The 21,983-nt window shown below is 38.8% G+C and overlaps 1 protein-coding gene across 8 annotated transcripts in view; it reads left to right on the forward strand.

Annotated features, from left to right (window-relative positions):
* CLUAP1 (clusterin associated protein 1) overlaps positions 1-21,983 on the forward strand; it is a 46,256-nt gene that overhangs the window by 709 nt on the left and 23,564 nt on the right. For all 8 annotated transcript variants that reach the window (XM_054589503.1, XM_054589499.1, XM_054589500.1 and 5 more), the window contains exons 2-6: positions 2,128-2,239; positions 3,154-3,238; positions 4,601-4,780; positions 5,771-5,866; positions 13,638-13,721. In XM_054589503.1, the coding sequence (XP_054445478.1) occupies positions 2,128-2,239; positions 3,154-3,238; positions 4,601-4,780; positions 5,771-5,866; positions 13,638-13,721 (557 nt within the window). The remainder of the gene's footprint in view (positions 1-2,127; positions 2,240-3,153; positions 3,239-4,600; positions 4,781-5,770; positions 5,867-13,637; positions 13,722-21,983) is intronic.

The raw sequence follows: 21,983 nt of genomic DNA on the forward strand, positions 1-21,983 counted from the left end.
TCCTTTCTAAAAGGGCGATGAGAAGGGAGACCAGATGGCTTTGCTAGAAGGTTGGAGAAGTGGAAGAATGGAGAAAAGAGAATTAGTTATTACTGCTTTCACACCAGACATTTTACATTCACTGTCATACTTTAGTCAGTAAGTGGTATAATTCCTGGATGAAATATTTGAGGCACAGATACGTAAAGTAGTTTGTTTTAGGTCACACAACCAGAACTGGGTGGAACCCAGGATCAAGAAGTACTACTGTGTAAATCAAAATCTCTTGCCTTTTTATACAATGTCATTTTCTGAATCAGAAGCAGTTCAGCTAACTGGCTCCACCTGCCTAGATGTAGCAGGTGATTACCAATTTGGTGTGATAGGAGGGGACTCTGTAGGGCCAGTTGTCTAACTGAATTGCTGGTCCGTGAAATTATACCATTAAAGATTACTTCTTTCAGTTATGAATTGCTTTTTTTTCTACAATGTAAATATACAGGAAGACACATCACATTTTGTTACTACTCGTACTAGCACCATAGCGTGAATTATACCCTCCAGGATTTAAAGATTCTTGGTGACTTGTATATTGTAGAGAGAAGTTTCTCTTCCCTCCCAGTTTAGAGCAAGCACTCTGCTAGGGGACATTGGCTGGAGTTGTATTGGGAAGAGTGTTCAAGAAGGGGATTTCTGAATATTTTGACATGAAGTGAATGCTGTACAATTGTGCAGTTTATGTTAAGAATCTTACTCAGGTTGTCTCCATTTTGACAATATTACTGCAAAATGAACAGAACTTAACTACTGCTTAGTATTTAGGCAGTGCCTGCCTGGATGTTGCTTTATTTCCATCACTCTATTCAGATTTCCCAAAAAACAATGACAGAGGCGCTCAGTGCCATTGCTCTTTCCTCTGCTCATGCCTTCCCTATTGTCCGGTAAAATCGAACCTAATCCCTGATGGGTAGTTTCTTTGTGAATGTTGTTGAGACATTTTGAACATCTACCTTCAAGAAGAGTGAGGACAGACATTAAATAGCCATGAGCACACTGAATATATATCTTGGAACATTGTGGTAACTTAAAACATGTTTGTTGTGTTCATTTCCAAGTCCTGCTTAAAGCTTAGTGACAGCCCTCACCTGTATGGCTCGGTTGGATGTAGTCCTGCAAAGTCAAAGTTCACCCATTTGATTCCCAGTCAGGACACATGCCTAGATTGCGGGTTCAGTCCCCGGTTGGGGCACGTCCAAAAGGCAACTAATTGATGATTCTCACATCACTGTTTCTCTGCCTCTCTTTCTCCCTCATTTCCGTTCTCTCTAAAAATAAATAAAATCTTTTTAAAAAGGCTGAATGACAGCAACCTCTCATGTCAATACGTGTTAGTATTACTGTTATTACTGTTTCTTAATCTTTTGTAATAAATCTTAGTGCTCTATAGTTCAGTCAGTCTCTTTAAGGTTTCTCTAGATACAGTGCAACTAACCTTTAAAATTTATTAAGGTCCTATGTGCTCACTAAAAGGAAAAAAAAGACATCACAAATAACTCAGAAATATGAACTTTACCCTAACGCCATCCAGATAAACCCCAAATAAATTTACCCCCCAAATAAACAGTTAACTTTTAAAAATATTTTTATTTATGACATTTTATAAGGCAAGGTATTTCTCATTTTGAGTGGTAAGAATATGTCCAAAGGAGAAATTGCCCTGGCTGGGTGGCTAAGTTAGTTGGAGCATTATCTCGTATACCAAAAGGTTGCGGGTTCAGTCCTTGGTAAGGGCACGTACATAGATTGCAGGTTCAATTCCTGGTTGGGGTGCCTATGGGAGGCAATAGATGGATGTTTCTCTGTCCCCAAAAGATCAATAAATATACCTTAAAAAATAGAAATGAAATTCACAGCCAATCCCTAAACCCCATTTAATGCACAGCTTCCACTTCTCCCAGAGAACTTAAATAATTTATGTTTCTCAGGAAGCAGATTATTTTATCTACTTTTTTCTTTCCCTCTTAGAGAGTTGATAAATAGTCCGTAAAACTGTCAGTAGATTGGAAATAAGAAGGGAAGGCAAAGAAAGTAAGTTAAGTAGTTGCTGTTTGACAATGAATTGACTGAATTGTATTTTACCTTCAATAGATTTTACAGAGATGATGAGAGCCTTGGGATACCCTCGACATATTTCTATGGAAAATTTCCGCACACCAAATTTTGGACTTGTATCTGAAGTTCTTCTCTGGCTTGTGAAAAGGTTAGAATTGCACTTTATTGAAGTCTATGAATGAAGACTTGGTATTCATTATTAGCCATCTAGAAACAGGATACTGTTGTAAAGCTAACGGAAGAGTTCAATAATATTTGAGTTTGACAGACTTAGTTTTAACCTGTTAAAAATCAGTTGAGATTTAAAGAATGCTGTTGGAGAAGGAATGTACCAGGCAGTGTGGTAAAAGGAGACTGTTTCTCAGTAGGAAGCAGTCACTGGGGTCCAAGTTCCTCTCCACCCTCTGACCTTCATCAGAGAGTGACAGACCCCTCCTACACATTCTAATGAGTATACTGGATTAGAAATACTTTCAATTTCATTTTATGTGTAAACTCTACTATCTAACATTTGGGGTTGGCAAACTCTTTGTGAAGAACCTTAAGTGTTGCAGGCTACATAAGATCTCTGTCACATATTCTGCCTTGTGTTTTGTTTTCTATAATCCTTTAAAAATGTAAAAACCCTTCTTAGCTCGCAAGCTGTCCACAGAGGCCAAGGCCTGCAGTCAGCTGAGTCCTGGTCGGTCATCAGTAACATGAAGAAAGTAACTTTAATTACTCTGCTGCTTCTGTGAGCTAACTTGTTAACGCTGGGTCAAGAGCTATCAGCCAAAGTATTCATTTTTATTATTTTAATTAAACTTTGAGGTCTGAGAGAGATTTAATTTTGTAAGCTGAGCTCCAAATTTGATTTTTGAAATCAGTTAAACCTATTCTTTGGGTGAGTATTAGATATTTGGTATTTTGTATTGCTTTTGAAGTCTTTCCTAGCCTTACTGACTTATCAGGGTACTTAGAGAGCTTCCTGTTACAGATCCTCTGACTTCTCAGTTACCTACTTTTTCTTTCATGGACTTTATACTTAACTGTGTCTTCTCTCTCTCTCTCTCTCTCTCTCAGGTACGAGCCTCAGACTGACATCCCTTCTGAGATTGAGACGGAACAAGACCGAGTTTTCTTCATTAAGGCAGTTGCCCAGTTCATGGTTAGTTCATAGTTATTTGGTGGGATTGTAAAATTAAACACATTAGAAAGAGATGAGTCCTAGTTAGGGCTTCTTTCAAGTTTCTAAACCCATTCCATTACCAGGTTTGTGTAGAGCCATTTTGCCAGAAGAGTTTTTGTTTTTAATTCATTATTTGTTAAGATTTTTATTTCTTTTTGAATAAGTAATATATTTCAAGGTTTAGAAATTTCTTTTAGATCATGAAATGATAATAGAGTAAAATTACTCCTTATCCTGTCTGCTTGTCAGCCCAGTTGCATTGCCGGTAAGCACTGTTATTCTTTTTTAAGATTTTATTTATTTATTTTTAGAGAGAGGGGAAGGGAGGGGAAAAGAGAGGGAGAGAAACAGCAATGTGTGGTTGCCTCTTGAGTGCCCCCTCCTGGGGACCTGGCCCACAACCCAGGCATGTGCCCTGACTGGGAATCAAACCGTCTTTGGTTCCCAGGCCAGCACTTAAACCACTGAGCCGCACCAGCCATGGCAGTAATCACTATTAATATTGTCCAGAGTTTATGCATATGTAAATATATAGAATATATTTTTGTACATATATTCTTTTCCTTCTTTTTACAAAACTGGTAGCATTCTGTTTAGAATCTTGCTTTCTTCACTTGATGGTACATTTTGGAGGACTTCCCAAATACATATAAAACTTCCTCATTCTCTTTTTAAAACATTTAAAAAAAATTTTTTTCATCCTCACTCAATATATTTATTGATTTTTAGAGCAAGAGGAAGGAAGGAAGAAAGGGAAAGAGAAACATCGATTGGTTGCCTCCCTTGCCCCAACCAGGGGTTGAGCCAACAGCCTAGGTATGTGCCCTGACCCGGGATCAAACCCACAACCTTTTGGTGTATGGGGACAATGCTCTAAACAACTGAGCCACCCAGCCAGGGCTTATTCTCACTTAACACTTGAGTAGTGTTGCTTGCCTAGGTAAACCACAATTTATGTAATTTACATAGATAAACATTTACGTGTTTGTAACCTTTGCTCTTTGAAGCAATGCTGTAACAAATAACCTATATGTATCTCATTTCATTTGTGAATATATCCATCTCTAGGATAAATTCTCAGGATTGGAATTGCTAGGCCAAAAGATACGTGCATTTGTAATTTTGTTGTCATTTACACAAAAATTGCTCTCCACCAAGATTGTATTACTTTACACACTCTCCTGCAATGTTGAGTCACTGGAAAGCTTGACTCTTAATACAATCAGGCTATATCCCAACTGTTGGTAGGGACATTTTCAAATTACCTACATGAGATTTTGTTTAGATTTTTACATGGAAAGGGTCTTAAACTGTTTTTTTCCCCCTTCTGTCTGAAAATAGGCCACCAAGGCACATATAAAACTCAATACTAAGAAGCTATATCAAGCAGATGGCTATGCAGTGAAAGAACTATTGAAGATCACCTCTGTCCTTTATAACGCTATGAAGACCAAAGGGATGGAGGGCTCTAAAATAGCAGAGGACGACATTAGCAAATTCAAGTTTGATCTTGGCTCCAAGGTGAGAACAGTGAAAGGCTTGTAGTGAGGGAGGAATGTGTTATTTCTCACTCTGAAATGGAACATGTCATGTACTCAGAACTACTTTCCTTCTTGACTGAGGGCAGTTTTTCAGTTTTGTACTCATCAGCATTTGGATAAAAACAGAAGTCGCAATAAATTAATTCAGCTATTTACTGAAAACCTGCTACTAGCAAGGTAGGCGAAGCTAGAGCTAGTGGAAACAGAATCCTAGAAGACTAAGGAAATAGGAGGAAAGTTGTCAGCTGCGAATGAATATTGAGAGTTGATGTTGATGGTTTGATAATAAAAGAGACAGTGGGAATTAGTTGTTTAGGAGAGAGGGAGTGTGAGCATAGGGGAATGTTTGGGCTCTTTGAAAATAGAGCATATTCAAGGAAGAAGGGATAACATGTAAATCCTAAGAAAAGCGTGTGCACAGGGCTGGGTGCTAAATCATCATCTTCATAGCAATGGCTGCCACCCTTCTGGGGGCCGGCGTATGTTGCATGCTAACTCATTTGAGCCTCACAGCAGCCCTGTGAAGTGCAGTCCAAAGGCAGAGAACGAGGAGACAGAAGGGTTAGACAGAGGACAATCAGGTCGCTGCACTAGGAAATGTGTCCCTCAGATTGGGCCTCTTTTAGTCACCCTGTCAATGTCAGGGTCTCCTGTTGTGACTTTGTACGAATCAGAGGCGTGTCAACTTTCATGCCCCCTCCACCCCTGATTGAAGATTGCATTTGAATTGACATTTGAGTTTTTAGAGAGACTCTAAGTTACTCTCATTTGTATTTAGATCAGTGTTTCCCAAACTGGGATCTGGGGGCTTTCTTCCACAGGATGTAAGTATATGAGTATGTCTTGTGGAAAATGTGTCCAATATCATGTATCCTGACTGGAGGTAGGGATTGTTATTAACAAACTGGTTGTTTCTGAATGCCTGTGAAAAACCTATCACGGATCCTGTTTTTGATATTTTTCCTTCCAGATTGCCGATTTGAAGGCAGCAAGGCAGCTTGCTTCTGAAATCACCTCCAAAGGAGCGTCTCTGTATGACTTGCTGGGCAAGGAAGTAGAGTTGAGGGTAAGCAGTGCTCGGATAACTTAATTCCTTTGTCGGATAAGCAGATGTTTAAGGTTTTTTCCCCCCTGTTTTTCTGATTTTATTAAACTATACCTGATTAAATGAGATAATGTATGAGAAAATTACATATATAGTGTTAGCTGCTATTCCTGCTTCTCGTGAGTACTGGTCTGTTTTTAATGCCTTTGACTTCGAGTTCAAGAATGGCAAATATGTTGCTGAAGTTTTTCTTCTGTGTCCATGGCAGAATTTATTGAGCATGATGCTTTTCCCTGGTGAAATCAGCCTCAGCATTCTTCTCAACAAAATCCTCTTCTGAGCCATGGTTCCCAAATCTTGCTGAACAATGCAGTTACCTGGGGATATTTATTTTTATTTACTTATTTTTAATGATTTTATTTATTTTCTTCTTAAAGAGAGGGGAAGGGAAGGAATAAGAGAGGGAGAGAAACATCAATGCGAAAGACAAACAAGTTACCTCTTGTACACCTCTTACCAGGGACAAAATCCACAACCCAGGTATTTGTCCAGACCAGGAACTGAACTGGCTACTTTTCACTTTGTAGAACAATACCCTACCAAGTGAGCCATACTTACCAGGGCTTATTTTTATTTTTTATTTATTTCTTTTCCACTGGTCAGAGAGAGAGAGAGAGAAGAAACATCAGTTGTTTGCCTCCCGTATGCACCCAAACCAAGAATCAAACCCACAACCTTTTGATGTGCAGGATGATGCTCCAGCCAACTGAGCTACCCGGCCAGGGCCTCCTGGGGATTTTTAAAAACTATTGATGTGGGGTTTTATTTTGATGTCATTGCTAGGAAATGTGACTTGGGCATTGTGGATTTTAAAAGTTTTCTTTGTGATTCTAAGGCATTGCAAAGTTTGGGAACCAGTAATCTAGGCAGTCACTACCAACCAGTGGAAGTTAATGTTAACAGTTTAAATTTATTTGCAGCCCTATTCTAGCTGATGTCATTCAAGGAGTATGTTCCATCCATTATGTTTAAGGAACTGTTCAAGAGTGTGGTTCTAGAGGATTCCCATAGAGCTTTTAAATCACCTGATGTTCAGGTTGTCCCCAAAACCAGTGTATCAGAATGTCTGGGGATGAGAGCCAGGCATCCTGTGTTTTTTAATTTTTGTAATTTTTTTTTGATGAATGTTTTATTGTTTATGCTCTTACAGTTGCCCCAATTCTTCCCCCTTCCCTCCTCTCCACTCAGTCCGCTCCCACTTCTGTAGTCAGTCCCCACACCGTAGTCCATGTCCATGGGTCCTTCATATTTGTTCTTTGACTACTCCCTTCGCCTTCTTTCAATCAGTCCCTTCTTCCCGCCTCCCCTCCTACCGCTGTCATTCTGTGCCTCTGATTCTGTTTTGCTCATTAGTTTATTTTTGTTCATTAGATTCCTCTTATAAGTGAGATCATATGATATTTATCTTTCACCAGCTGGCTTATTTCACTTAGAATAATAGTCTCCAGTTCCATCCATCCATGGTAGGAATTCCTTTCTTTTTTTCTGCTGTATAGTATTCCATTGTGTAAATGTACCATGGTTTTTTAAATCTGCTCATCTACTGATGGGCACTTAGGCTGTTTCCAAATCTTGGCTATTGTAAATAGCACTGTGAACATAGGGGTACATAAGTTCTTTTAAATTGGTGTTTCGGGATTCTTGGGGTATATCCCCAGCAGTGGAATTGCTGGGTCAAAAGTCAGTTCCATTTTTAATTTTTTGAGGAACTTCTATACTGTTTTCCCCAGTGGCTGCACCAGCCTGGAATCCCACTGTGCTCTAGGGTTGTCTTCTCTCCACATCCTTGCCAGCACTTGTTTGTTGATTAATCAGTGATAGCCATTCTGACAGGTGTGAGGTTATATCTCATCGTGGTTTTAATTTGCATCTCTCTGATGGCTAGTGATGTTGAGCATATTTAATATGTCTGTGGACAATCTGTATGTCCTCCTTAGAGAAGTGTCTATTTAGGTCCTTTGCTCATTTTATAATTGGATTGTTTGTCTCCCTGGTGTTGAGTTGTTTGAGTTCTTTACATATTTCGGAGATTAAACCCTTGTCCAATGTATCATTGGCAAATATGTTCTCCCAGACTGTTGGTTCCCTTTTCATTTTGATTATGGTTTCTTTAGCCATGTGGGAGCTTTTTAATTTGATGTAGTCCCAATTTGTTTATTTTTTCCTTTATTTCCCTTGCCCTAGGAGGTATATTGGCAAAATATTGCTATGTGAGATATCTGAAATTTTACAACCTGTGTTTTCCCCTAGGATTTCTATGGTATCACAACTTATATTTAAGCCTTTTATCCTTTTTGAATTTATTCTGGTATATGGCCTCAGTCGATGGTCTAATTTCATTTTTTTTGCATGTACCAGTCCAGTTCTCCCTACACCATTTATTGAAGAGACTATTTTTATTCCATTGTATGCTCATACCCTCTTTGTCAAATATTAATTGACCATAGAGACCTGGGTTTATTTCTGGGCTCTCTGTTCTGTTCCATTGATCTATGTGTCTGTTCTTACGCTGGTAATAGACTGTTTTGATTATAGTGACCTTGTAGTATAGTTTGATATCAGGTATTGTGATCCCTCCAACCTTGTTCTCAAGATTGCTGAGGCTATTTGGTTCCATATAAATTTTTGGAATATTGGTTCTAGATCTGTGAAATATGCCATTGGTATTTTAAACAATCTATAGATTGCTTTGGGTATTATGGACATTTTAATGCTTTTAATTTTTCTACTCTATGAACACAGTGTATGCTTCCATGTATTTGTATCTTCTTCAGTTTCTCTTTTCAGTGTCCTATAGTTTTCCGAGCACAAGTCTTTTACCTCTTTGGTTAGATTTATTTTTAGGGTTTTTTTGTTGTGTTTTTTTTGTAGCTGTAATAAATGGGAATTTTTCCCTTTGTTTTTCTTTCTGATAGTTCATTGTTGGTGTACAAAAATGCCATTGATTTCTGAATGCTGACTTTGTATCCCACTACTTTTTCACTTATGTCAAATAGTTTTTTTGGTGGAACTTGTAGGATTTTCTGTGTACACTATCACATCCTCTGTGAATAATGACAGTTTTACTTCCTCCTTTCCAATTTGGATGCCTTTTATTTCTCCTCCTTGTCTGAGCACTGTGGCCAGAACTTTTGGGACTATGTTGAATAAGAGTGGTGGAGGCGGGCACCCTTGTCTTGTTCCTGATCTTAAGATAAACACTTTTAGTTTTTGCCCATTGAGTACAATGTTGGCAGCAGGTTTTTTCATAAATGGCCTTTATTATGTTGAAGTATGTTCCCTCTATTCCCACTTTGCTGAGTGTTTTTATCATAAAGGGGCATCTAGCTTTTAAATATAGGATTCCATTGTGTATCAGAGTTTGGGACTCACCGATTTAAGAAGAAATGGAATATTACATACTTTGCACCTGTAAGGATTTATGGCACTTGAAACATACATACTCTTATCTAGTTTTAAAATTAAATACATTTCACTCATTCCACTCCCATCAAGTGTATCAGCTGTGACCACTCTTTCACTTTCCTGTGTTCTGGCCTTGCATCTACTGTATAAGGGCATTTTTTCCTCGTTTCATTTCTGCCCTAGGAGAAGACTGGAGGTGGTAGAATTGGATGCCAGGTCACCATCCCTGCTCTTGATGCAATGGTTGCCCCCTGCTCAAGTACAGTTGGCAGAACAGAACTGCCTCTAATGTCTAATGGCTAATTTATTTTATTTTATTTTTAATTAGTTTTTAAAATTCTCACAAAAGAACATGCTTTTTGATTTTAGAGTGAAGGGAATGGAAGGAGAGAAACATGAATGTGAGAGAGAAACACCGATTGGCCACTTCTTGCGTGTTCTCTGACCAGGACCAAACCCGCAACCTAGGCATGTGCCCTGACCAAGAATCTAACCTGCAACCCTTTGGTCCATGGGATGACATTCCAACCATCTGAGCCACATCACTCAGGGCTGTAAGAGCTAATTTAGATAACTCATGAGGTAACTTCAGGCTTCCCATGTTTTCTGTTTATACTGCAGTAGCGCACATGTCTATACATGTTCCTAAAGGACCTAGAGATAAGAGCTGGTCACTTGCTATTTGTCAGCAGAGCAGTGGCTTCCCTATGAAACTTCATCAAGGTTCCACTGGGGACCCGTTTAGCACCACCCTGAAATGAATTGATGAAAAAATCAGTGACTGAACTATTGCTGTGGGAGCCATGAGACCCTTATCAAATTCTGTGTACAGTCATGATCTGAGAAAGATCTCCTAGCCAGTTTTGTTTTTTATACACTTAACCAACATTCACTGAGGATCAAACACCAACCACAGGCAAGGCACTGAACCTTGAATAAGTCTTAATCCCTTTCCTCAATAGTTTTCTACCAGTGGGGAGGTAATGTGCACTATGCAGTAATGGAAGCACAAGACACATTTTGGTAAAGTGATTTAGGAATCTCATAACTGCATCCACATTAAACTACCATGTCTCAGAAGTTCCCAGTACTGATACAACAAGCACACATGCCTCCCTTGATCGGTCTATGATTGATGCTGGGGCAGAGCCAGGTCCATTCTTCTCATTGGTTGAACTTGCCAATGATAGACAATTTAGAGTAACTTAATCATAAAAAGATTGTAGAGGCTGGCAGGGGATTCAGACAGCAAGCTGAGCTGCACTTGGTTTAGGAGTCACCTGAACAAAATGCAAGTAAAGAAGAAAATTGAGGAGAAAAATTGAGAGATGGTGCTATGGGGACCAGGGGCCTCTAGCTGAAAAGCAGCCCTTGAACACTGGAGAGAGTCCTGGTTGGCAGCAGAATTATAGAATACATTTGGAGAAGGTGATGGGGGAAGTATTTTTGCATCAGAGATCCTTTCTTTTTAAGTTTCAAATCATTAATTTTTCAGTTACAGTTGACATACATTTTTATACTTTCAGGTATACACCACACTTACTAGACATTACGTAACTTATTAAGAGATCATCCCAATACATCTCACACCCATCTGACACCATACATAGTTATTAGAATATTATTGACTATATTCCTTCTGCTGTACTTTACATCCCCATGGCAACTTGGTAACAACAAATTTGTACCTCTTAATCCCTTCACCTTTTTCATCCCTCCCTCAAACCCCATCCCATCTGGCAACCATCGAAATGTTCCCTCTGTAGGAGCCTGTTTTTGTTCTGCTTGTTCGTTTACTTTGTTTTTTACATTCAGTTGTTAAAAGGTATGTATTTCTTGCCAGCTTCATATTTTTTATCTTTTTTTTTTTCCTCCTTAAAGAAGACCCTTTGACATTCGATATAATACTGGTTTGGTGGTGATGAACTGCTTTAGCTTTTTCTTGTCTGGAAGTCCTTTATCTATCCTTTGATTCTAAATGACATCTTTGCTGGGTAGAGTGATCTTGGTTATAGGCTCTAGCTTTTCATTACTTTGACTATTTCTTGCCAATCCCTTCTGGCCTGAAAGTTTCTGTTAAGAAATCAGCTGACATTCTTATGGAGCTCCCCTGTAAGTAACTAACTTTTTTTTTTCCTGGCTACTTTTAAGATTCTCTCTTAGTTTTTAACTTTGGCATTTTAATTATGATGTGTCTTGGTGTGGACCTCTTGGGGTTCAACTTGTTTGGGAATCTGAGCTTCATGGACTTGTGTGTCTTACTACCATCATCAGGTTAGGGTATTTTTCTGTCATTAGTTTTTGGAATAGGTTTTCAATTTCTTGATATCTCTCTTCCCCTTCTGGTACCCCTATGAGGCAAATATTGGTATGCTTGAAGTTGTCCGAGAGGCTTCTTACACTAATCTAATGTTTTTGGATTATTTTTTCTTTTTGGGTGGATTTTTTTGTTTGTTTGTTTATTTTTTGCTTTCTTATATTCCAAATTGCTGATTTGATTCTTGGCTTCATCTCCTCTATCGTTGATTCCCTATAAAGTATTCTTCATTTCAGTTAACGTATCCTTCATTTCTGACTTGTCCTTTTTTTAATGCTGTGGAAGTTCTCACTAAGGTCATTGAACATCTTTATAACCAGTGTTTTGAACTCTGCATCTGATATATTGTTTCCATTTAGTTTAGTCCTTTTTCTGGAGTTTTGTTCTGTTCTTTCATTTGAGACATGTTTCTTTGTCCTCTCATTTTGGCAGCCTCTCTGTGTTTATTTCTGTGTATTAGAGCTGCTACATCTCCTGCTCTTGGTAGAGTGGCCTAATGTAGTAGGTGTTCTGTAGGGTCCAGTGACACAGCCTCCCCTATCACCCTTGCTGGGCACTCAAGATGCAACCCCAACGTGGGCTGTGTACACCCTCCTCTAGTAGTTGAGCCTTGATAATATTTGAGACGTCAGTGGGAGGGGTTTACCCCCAGGCCAGTCAGCTGCAAGGCTGCAACCACCAACCACTGAACTCCAGCCACTGTAGAGTATCAGCTCTGCAGGGGCCCACCCAACAAAGCAAGATTTACTTTGGTGGGGCTCTGGTGCCTGCTGAGTCTGCCCCTTGAGTGTGTCCCTCGTGGAGGTGGTTGGGTAGTAGTGCTTTGACATGATCTGAAGCTGTCCACTGGTTTTGCTGCCTCTGGTGCTTCCTGGGAGGTGCAAGCTAAGGTCCCCTGCTGCCTTTGCTTTGCCTGAGTCCACCTGGCATGAGCTACAAAGTGATTTGCAGATGGCTGCTGATTGTGCTGGGTTTAAAGGTGCCCAGGTGAGGCCAAGCTGTAAACCAAGACCAGTTGCTGCTAGTTTTGTGCCCAGGGCCACATAGCGAGAGGTGTGGGGCACGCTGAGGCCAGATGCTGCTTGTTTGAGAGGTCTTTGGAAAATCTGAAGCATCATCCAAGATAGGCCTTTCATATGGAAAAGCCACTGAAAACAGCTTGGGTGGGCTTAAAACAAGTGAGGCAGGGCCTCAGGGAATCAATAGGTGGGGCAAACAGTAATAGCCAGCTTGATATGTCTCAAATGTGTTGTCTCCCTGCTGGCTGGGGCGGGAGGGGTGGGGGGGGGCGGGGGGGTGCTCATCAAAGGAACAGTGGTATCTGCTCTCACTTCTGTATGGAAAAAAATGTATACCCTAGCTCTCACCCCAGTGCCAGGCAATTCAGTTCTTCCCCATATGTCCCCGGTGCCTTTCAAGCTGCTGCCCCAAGCACTGGAGATTAGAGGGAGTGAGTAAGTGTGTGTGCAGGCCCTTTAAGAACACCTGGGACTTTGTCTTAGCTTCAATCTCTGCTGGTTTTTAGGGCTAGAAGTTAATGGGGACATTTCTTCCTGGCACTGGAACCCTGGGATGGCGGGGGGCGGGGGGCGGTGTGCAGATGGGACACCTCACTCCTCAGGGGGGACCCCTGCAGCCAAGGTATCCCTCCCTATTTTTATCTGCCACATGTGGGTGGGGGACCAGTTTTTCTGTCTGTCCCTCCTGCCAGTCTCATGTGGCTTCTTCTTTAATTCCCTAGTTGTAAGACTTCTATTCAGCTAGATTTCAGGCAGTTCTGAATGATGTTTGTTCTGTTGTTTAGGTGTAATTTCTATGTGCTTGTGGGAAGAGGTGAATACCAGGTTTACCTATGCCTCCATCTTGCCTAGAAGTGAGATCTATGTTTTAATGAAACTTTTAGGAACCAGTCCATAAGCCATATCTAGGTCTGGAAATTGGTTTTGAGAATTCCTCTTTGAAAATATACTGTATATTTTCATTGCTTTTTGCTTTCTTTGCTTCCCATAGGAACTGAGAACAGAAGCAATTGCCAGACCTCTGGAGATAAACGAGACTGAAAAAGTGATGAGAATTGCAATAAAAGATATTTTGGTAAGATTATTTTACCTTTTTTTTTAAAGGTTTTATTTACTTATTTTTAGAGAGAAGGGAAGGAAGGGAGAGAAACATGGATGTCAGAGAGAAACATCAGTCGGTTGCCTCTTGCGTGCACTCTGACCGGAGACCAAACCCGTGACCCAGGCACGGGCCCTGACCAGGAATCAAACCCAGTGACCTCTGGTTTTGCAGGATGATGCCCAACCTACTGAGCCACACTGGTCAGGGCTGATTACTTTGCTTTTATTTAATTTTTTTGTGCCTGGGCCCCAAACATACTGATTTCTTGCCTCCATAAGACAGAACAAGGTAGGCCTACTAACAAAGAAGGGAAATGAAAAATTTATAGAACTTTCTAGAATACTTAGGTCACTTACTGTTATTTTTCCCCTTGTTATAAATATGAATGACTTCTAAAGTTATTAAAAATTTGTTAATTTTTAAAATAGATTTGAGAGAGAGGAAGAGAGAGAGAGACATCAATTTGTTGTTCCACTTATTTATGTATTCATCGGTCGATTCTTGTATGTGCCCTGACTTGTGATCGAACTGCAATCTTGGTGTATTTGGATAACACTTCAACCAGCTGAGTAACCCAGCCAGGCAAAAATTTGTCAATTTTAATATTTCAATAATTCTATTAAATTTTATGGACTCTTCACACTTTATTTAACCAATTCCTCATTGCTGGGCATTTAAGTGATATTTAGGTTTTCTTAATTCTAACAGCACTATAATAAATAGAATGATCACCATCCTTTACTACTCAGCCACTGATCAATTGTTATTTGCTCATCCATGTGGAAGACAGATAGTGAGGGGCACTCTAGAGTCAGAATGTTTGGGTTTCAATCCCACCATGTGATTTTAGTCATGTTATTTAACCTCTCTGTGCCTCACTTTCCTCATCTGTAAAATGGGGAGGAAGGGAGTGCCTGTCACACAGGGTCTCTTTGAGCATTCGTTATGACCATGTGTGTCATACATAGTCTCTGCCACATAGTAGGTGTTCATGCATTAGGATTCATTTTATTCAGTAGACACAGGCAGGGGAGCTTATGTAAATTAGGAATAGGCATAAAACAATTTGCTGAGAGTTGTATGAAGTTCTAAGATTGATAGATTTTTATAAGACCCTGTTATAAAATAGTGATACTCCATGAGAGACCCAGCATGGGGAACCAGAGCCTCAGCAGGGTAAGGAGTCCAGGGCAACCAAGGTGGGAGATTGATTATGTGTAGGTAGATTGATTCAAATAAGTAAATACAGTTGTGAGTACACAAAACAGTTTGTTCTCGTATTGTTATATATTATTTTATTGTTTCCATATAAATAACTATAAACCTACTTTTCCCCTACCCTATATATTAAAGATAACAGAGGCCAAGTTTCTTACTGTTGGAGAAGGCCATTACAAATATGAAAAGGGAGGAAATTAGAATGGACCATGAAATTGGAGATCTTGGTTAATTGCATGGTTTTCAATATATAGAGATAAATATAGAAATACATCTTGATATACATGTTCAGTATTTATATACACACATATGTGCATGCATACCCACATACACATTCATACATTTCTTAGCTCTGGGCACACCTAGTGCCCAAATCTTCTAAATGCCATTCTCCACTAAAAGGAACTAGGGCTCTTGGGGAGAGAAGGCTTATTCCAAAGCTGGAAGAAGAAGGTGCAAGATCTTGTTTGTGCCAGAAAGCAAAAAGTACTCCAAAAATAAGAGGGATCTTTCAAAAGGACACAGAAGCCAGCTTGAGTGGGCTTCCCCTGGCCAAAGCAGGGTCAGTTTAGCACCAAAATAAATAAATAATATTAATGGATTATAGTCTATTGAAGGAAATGGGAGATCATGAGTTCTCACTGATATAAAAAAAATAGGTGAATATATTGGCAGCTGTTTTTTCACATAGTTTCAAAGTAGCTCTCCACAAAATACAAATAATTACAAAGGGGAAAAAAGTAACTTCATATGAGAAGCCTAACAAGACACCCCTTTAAATCAAGTAATCAAAGTGCACATCACCAGTTATGGAGCAGGTCAAAATTATGTACACATTATGTAATGTAGTTGTACCTGTGCTAGCTGGAGATTCATAATTTGAAGCTAATCAGACAAAGGCAAATTGGGGACATCCTATAAATAACCTGGCCTATATTCTTCAACAGTAAAAGGGTCACAGAAGTCCAGGTAAGGCTCAGAAGCCATTCCAGACTGAAGGAGGCTAAGGAGACATAACAACTGAATACGAAGGGTGACAACCATCTGATGTTAAGGTCTTCATGGGGACAAATGGGGAAACTTGCATGGGTGTGTGGATCAGATGGCAGTAGTGCATCAGTGTTTGTTTTCTGTTCTGATCATTGTATTGTGGTCATGTAAGAGGAAGTTCTTATTCATAAAAAATACACACTACAGTATCTAAAGGTGATGGGGCGTCAGATCAGCAACTCACTCACTTAGGTCAAGAAAAAATGTTTTGTATTCAGTATTAAATTCCAGCTGTTTGTAAGTTTATAATTGTTTCTGAATTTTAAAAATATTAACATGACAATCTTGTGCTTGACATTGTTCAGGCCGAATCAACATGGCATGACTGTACCTTTAGCAATAAGTATGTATCAAAAATAGAACAGATGAGGCCACAGTTCATTACTTGGTGAACATCTCTTAAGATATTATTTCAAAAGACAAAAAAACAAAAATAAACAAATTGGACTACATCAAACTAAGAAGCTTTTGCACCACAAAGGAAACCATCAACAAAACAGTAAGGCAACCTACTGAATGGGAGAAGTTATTTGCAAATGATATGTCCAATATATAAAGAACTCATAAAGCGCAACATCAAAAAAACAAATGATCCAATTTAAAAATGGGCAGAGGGTCTGGATAGACATTTCTCCAAAGAGGACCTACAGATGGCCTGAACAGACACATGAAAAGATGCTCAACATCACTAATCCTAAGGGAAATGTAAATCAAAACCACAGTGAGGTATCACCTCACACCTGTCAGAGTGGCTATTATCAGTAAGTCAACAAACAACAAGTGATGACAAGGAAATGGAGAAAAGGGAGTGCTACCACAATGTTGGTGAGATTGTAAATTGGTACAGCCATTATGGAGGTTCCCTCAAAAAATTAAAAATCAACTACCATATGACACAGCAATTCCACTTCTGAGTATTTATCTGAAGAAATTGAAAACAGTAATTCAAAAAGATATAGCACCCCATGTAAATTGCAGAATTATTTATAATAGCGAAGATATGGAAGCAATCCAGGTGTTTTTCAAGAGACAAATAGATTTAAAAGACGTGATACACACACAATGGAATATGACTCAGCCATAAAAAGAATGAATCATGCCATTTCTTATGTGGATTGACCTAAAGGGTATTATGCTGAGTGAAAAAAGTCAGACTAAGAAAGACAAATACCATATAATTTCACTTACATGTGGAACCTAAAAAACAAACAAAACAAAACAAAACAAACTCATAGGTACAGGGAACAAACTGGTGGTTGCCAGATGAGAGAGGGACTTGGGGACTGGGCAAAGAAGGTAAAAGGGATTAAGAGTAGACATCCCAACTTCTGGCCAAGATGGAGGTATAGGTATACACACTTTGTTTCCTCACACAACCAAAAGGACAACACATTTAAAAACAAAAAACAACTAGAACTGCCAGAAAATCAAACTGTATGCAAGTCCAACAAACAAGGAGTTAGAGAAGAAACATTCATCCAGATTGGTAGGAGGGGTGGAGATGGGCAGCTGGGGTGGAAAGGATGCACAGCATGACAGCAGAGCAGACAAGGTGTGGCTGGTGAATGGGTGGTCCCACATTCATGTGCGGATAAGCTGGGAGGAACAACTGGGGAGTGAGACAGGCCGCGCAACCCAAGGTTTGAGTGAGGAAATAAAGCCTCAAAATCCCTGGCTATAAAAACCTATGGGGATTGTGGCATCAGGAGAAACTCCCATCCTCAAAGGAGACTTCATTGGAGAGACCCACAGGGTCCTGGAATGTACACAAATCCACCCACCCAGGAATCAGCACCAAAAGGACCCAATTTGCCTGTGGGTCTTGGGAAGTGACTGAAATCTGGTGGAGAGCCAAGCAAGTGGAATTGTTCCCTCTCTGACCTCTCCCCCACATAGTGCCACAATGCAGCCAAGTGGGTTGCTCCACCCTGGCAAATACTTAAAGCTCTGTCCCTTACAACATAACAGCTGTGTCCAGGGAAATAAATATGGCCCAAATGAAAGAACAGATCAAAACTCCAAAAATAGAACTAAGCGACGAGGAGATAGCCAACCTATCAGATGCACTGGTAATTAGGATGCTCGCAGAAATTACTGAGTACAGATGCAAAATAGAGGAAGAAGTAAAGGTTATGCAATATGAAATAAAAATATACAGGGAACCAACAGTAAAGGGAAGGAAACCAGGACTCAAATCAATGATTTGGGCAAAAAGGAAGAAATAAACATTCACCCAGACCAGAATGGAGAAACAAGAATTCAAAAAAGTGAGGAGAGGCTTAGGAACTTCTAGGACAACTTTAAACGTTCCAACATGTGAATCATAGGGGTGCCAGAAAGAGAAGAGGAAGAGCAAGAAATTGAAAACTTGTTTGAAAAAACAATGAAGGAAAACGTCCCCAATCTGGCAAAGGAACTAGACTTCCAGGAGATCCAGGAAGCTCAGAGAGTCCCAAAGAAATTGGACCCAAGGATAAGCACACCAAGACACATCATTATTAAATTACCCAGGATTAAAGAGAAGGAGAGAATCTTAAAAGCAGCAAGAGAAAAGGAGGCAGTTACCTACAAAGGACTGCCCATAAGACTATCAGCTGATTTCAAAAAAGAAACCTTACAGGCAGGAAAGGGCTGGAAAGAAGTATTCAAAGTCTCGAAAGGCAAGGACCTACATCCAAGAATATTCTATCCAGCAAAGCTATCACTTAGAATGGGAGGACAGGTAAAGTGTTTCCCAGATAAGGTCAAGTTCATCATCACTAAGCCCTTATTATATGAAATGTTAAAGAGATTTATCTAAGAGAAAGAAGATCTGAACAAACTCATGGCTATCAACAACTGAACCGAAAAAAACAAAAACTAAGCAAACAACTAGAACAGGAACAGAATCACAGAAATGGAGATTCATTGGAGGACTCTCAGTGGGGAGAGGTAGAGGAGAGGATGGGGGAAAAGGTACAAGGAATAAGAAGCATAAATAGTAGGTACAAAATAAGGGGAGGTTAAGAACAGTACAGGAAATGGAGAAGCCAAAGAACATATATGTTCAACCTATGGACATGAACTAAGAGGGAAAGGGAAATGCTAGTGGGAGGGCAGGTGCAGGGCGGAGGGGGATAAAGGGGAGAAGAAAATGGGACAACTGTAATAACATAATCAATAAAACATACTTTAAAAGAATTACAAATTGCCAGTTAAAAAAAATAGTCATGGGGATGTAAAGTACAGCATCGAGAACATAGTCAATAATATTGGAATTGCTGTGAATGGTGCCAGGTGGGTACTAGGCTTACTGTGGTGAACATTTCGTAAGGTATGTGAATGTCTAATCACTGTTTCGTACACCTGAAACTAATACAATATGTCAACTATAATTGAAAAATTAAAAGCATGTGTTTTAGAAAGATACTTTTTCATTGTTAGAAAATATCCATACTGGATAATTCTCAAAACAAAATCATAACAACAACATGGATGTTTAAAGGGGGTTATTTATTTCAGAGAGATCACATTGATCTTATTTAAGGAACATACCTTTAAAAAATCATTTTTATTTTGAGGTCAGGTTAATTCAGTCGGTTTTAATCTGACTTTGATACAGAGAAATAGTTGCCATCAACTTGACTTGTTTGTTCAGAAAGTAGACCCACCTTGTCTTACTATGAAAGTGAACTCACATCTCTGCTGATTTTTTTAATAATTTTTAATTTTTCAAGTACAGTTGACATACAATATTATATTAGTTTCAGGTGTGCAACCCAGTGATTAGACATCTGTGTAACTTACGAAGTGATCACCTAGATAAAACTAGTGACCATCTGACACCATAATATATTTACAATATATTTCACTATATTCCCTAAGCTGTACTTGACATCCCCAGGACTATGAGTATTCTGTAACTATCAGTTTGTACTTCTTAATCCCTCACGCATCCCTCCAACCCACTTCTCATCTGGTGGCCATCAAAATGTTCTCTGCATCTATGAGTCTCTGTTCTGCTTATTCATTTTGTTTTTTTAGATTTCACCTATAAGTGAAGTCATATGGCATTTGTCTTTTTGTCTGACTTATTTCAATCAGCACAGTACCCTGTAGATCCATTTAAGTTGTTGCAGATGTCAAGATTTCATTCTTTCCATAGCTGAGTTACATTCCATTGTACATGTGTACCATTTCTTTATTTATTTATTCATCTGTTGATGGACATTTAGGTTGCTTCCATATCTTGGCTGCTGTAAATAGTGCTGCAACAAACATATGGATGTATATGTCTTTTTGATTTAGTGTTTTGGGTTTCTTTGTATAAATACCCAGAAGTGGAATTGCCGGGGGGAGGGGGACGGTTGGGCGGTTTGGTCTCAATTTTAACCTTTGTTTTAAAAGTCTGTTTTGTCTGGTAAAAGTATTGCTCCCCCAGCTTTTTTGTTTTGTTTGTTTTCATTTTAATGAAATGTCTGTTTCCATTCTTTTATTTTCAGTTTGTGTGTATTTTTAGATCCAAAGTGAGTCTTTTGTAGAAAGCATATGTGAGGCTTATGTTTTGTTATCCAGTTACCCTGTGTCTTTTGATTGGAGCATTTAAGCCACTTGCATTTAAAGTAATTATTGTTAGATATGTTTTTATTGACATTTTATTCATATTTCTGATCTTTTTCTTCTTCTTACAGAAGACCCATTGCTGGTTTGGTAGTGATAAACTCCTTTAGCTTTTTCTTGTCTGGGACACTTTATCTGTTCTTCGATACTAAATGACAGCATTGCTGGGTAGAGTAATAATCTTGGTTGTAGGTCTTTACTTTTCGTCCCTTTGAATATTTCTTTTTTTTTTTTTACTTTTATCATATATTTTTATTTTAGATATCAAATGAGACTAAACACTTTTCCAAAAACATGAAAATTACTCTCTCCGGAGATAGCCAACATTAACATTTTGTTTGCATCCCTCCAGACTTATTTCCAAGCAAATGTCAATATAAATTTTTTTATAAAAATGGGTAAATTTTTATAAAATGTACTAAACATTTGGTAATTTTATTTTTACTTAAACTATAATAAAGGTATTTCTTTTTTTAACTTACAAATCATGTTTATTCTATCACAGTTGTCTCAAATTTTCCCCCTTTGCCCCCCTCCGCCCATCCCACCCCCACCCCCACCCCCCCTCTCCCACAGTCAGTTCCCACTTTGTTGTCCGTGTCCATGGGGCATTCGTACATGTTCTTTGTATCTAGTCCCTTCCCCTTCTTCCCACCATTGTCCTCTTTCCCAATCCCCTCTGGTCACTTTCAGTCTGTTCCATGTTTCCATGCCAGTGGTTTATTTTGTTCGTTAATTTATTTTGTTGAATAGAGTCCACTTATAGGTGAGATCATATGGTGTTTGTCTTTCATCAACTGGCTTATTTCACTTACCTTAATATTCTCCAGTTCCATCCATGTTGTCGCAAAAAGTAGGAGTTCCATCTCTCTCTCTCTTTCTTAAATGCAGATTGATGTTATTTATTTTTTTAAATGTCAAAGTTAATTATAAAATATTTTTTTAAAATTTAAAACCATTATAAAGTCTCAGCAATTAAACCAACATGACACCAGCACAGAAATAATCAAGTAGATCAATGAAATATAATGAACATTCTAGAGACAAACATATATATCTGTCTAACAGTGTAATAGATGATTAAGTTGATATTTCAAATCAATGGGTAAAATAAGGCTTATTCAACAAATAAGATGCATGGACCACTTACTTGAAATAAAACAAATATAGAGCCCTGTTTCACACATTATACAAGAAATATTCAGGTGATTTAAAAATCAATATGTAGAATCTAAGGAGTTTTAGAAGAAAATAGAACTAGTATTTTTCATGACCCAAAGTAAAATATTCAGCCCCAGAAGCTATAAAGTAAGTATTGACAATATGACTATATTAAATACTGAACTATATAGTATTATACATATAAAA

Source organism: Pteronotus mesoamericanus, unplaced genomic scaffold (genome assembly GCF_021234165.1).
Source record: "Pteronotus mesoamericanus isolate MK-2021 breed Mesoamerican mustached bat unplaced genomic scaffold, CSHL_Meso_final scaffold_167, whole genome shotgun sequence".
In the NCBI taxonomy this organism is placed as follows: Eukaryota; Metazoa; Chordata; class Mammalia; order Chiroptera; family Mormoopidae; genus Pteronotus; species Pteronotus mesoamericanus.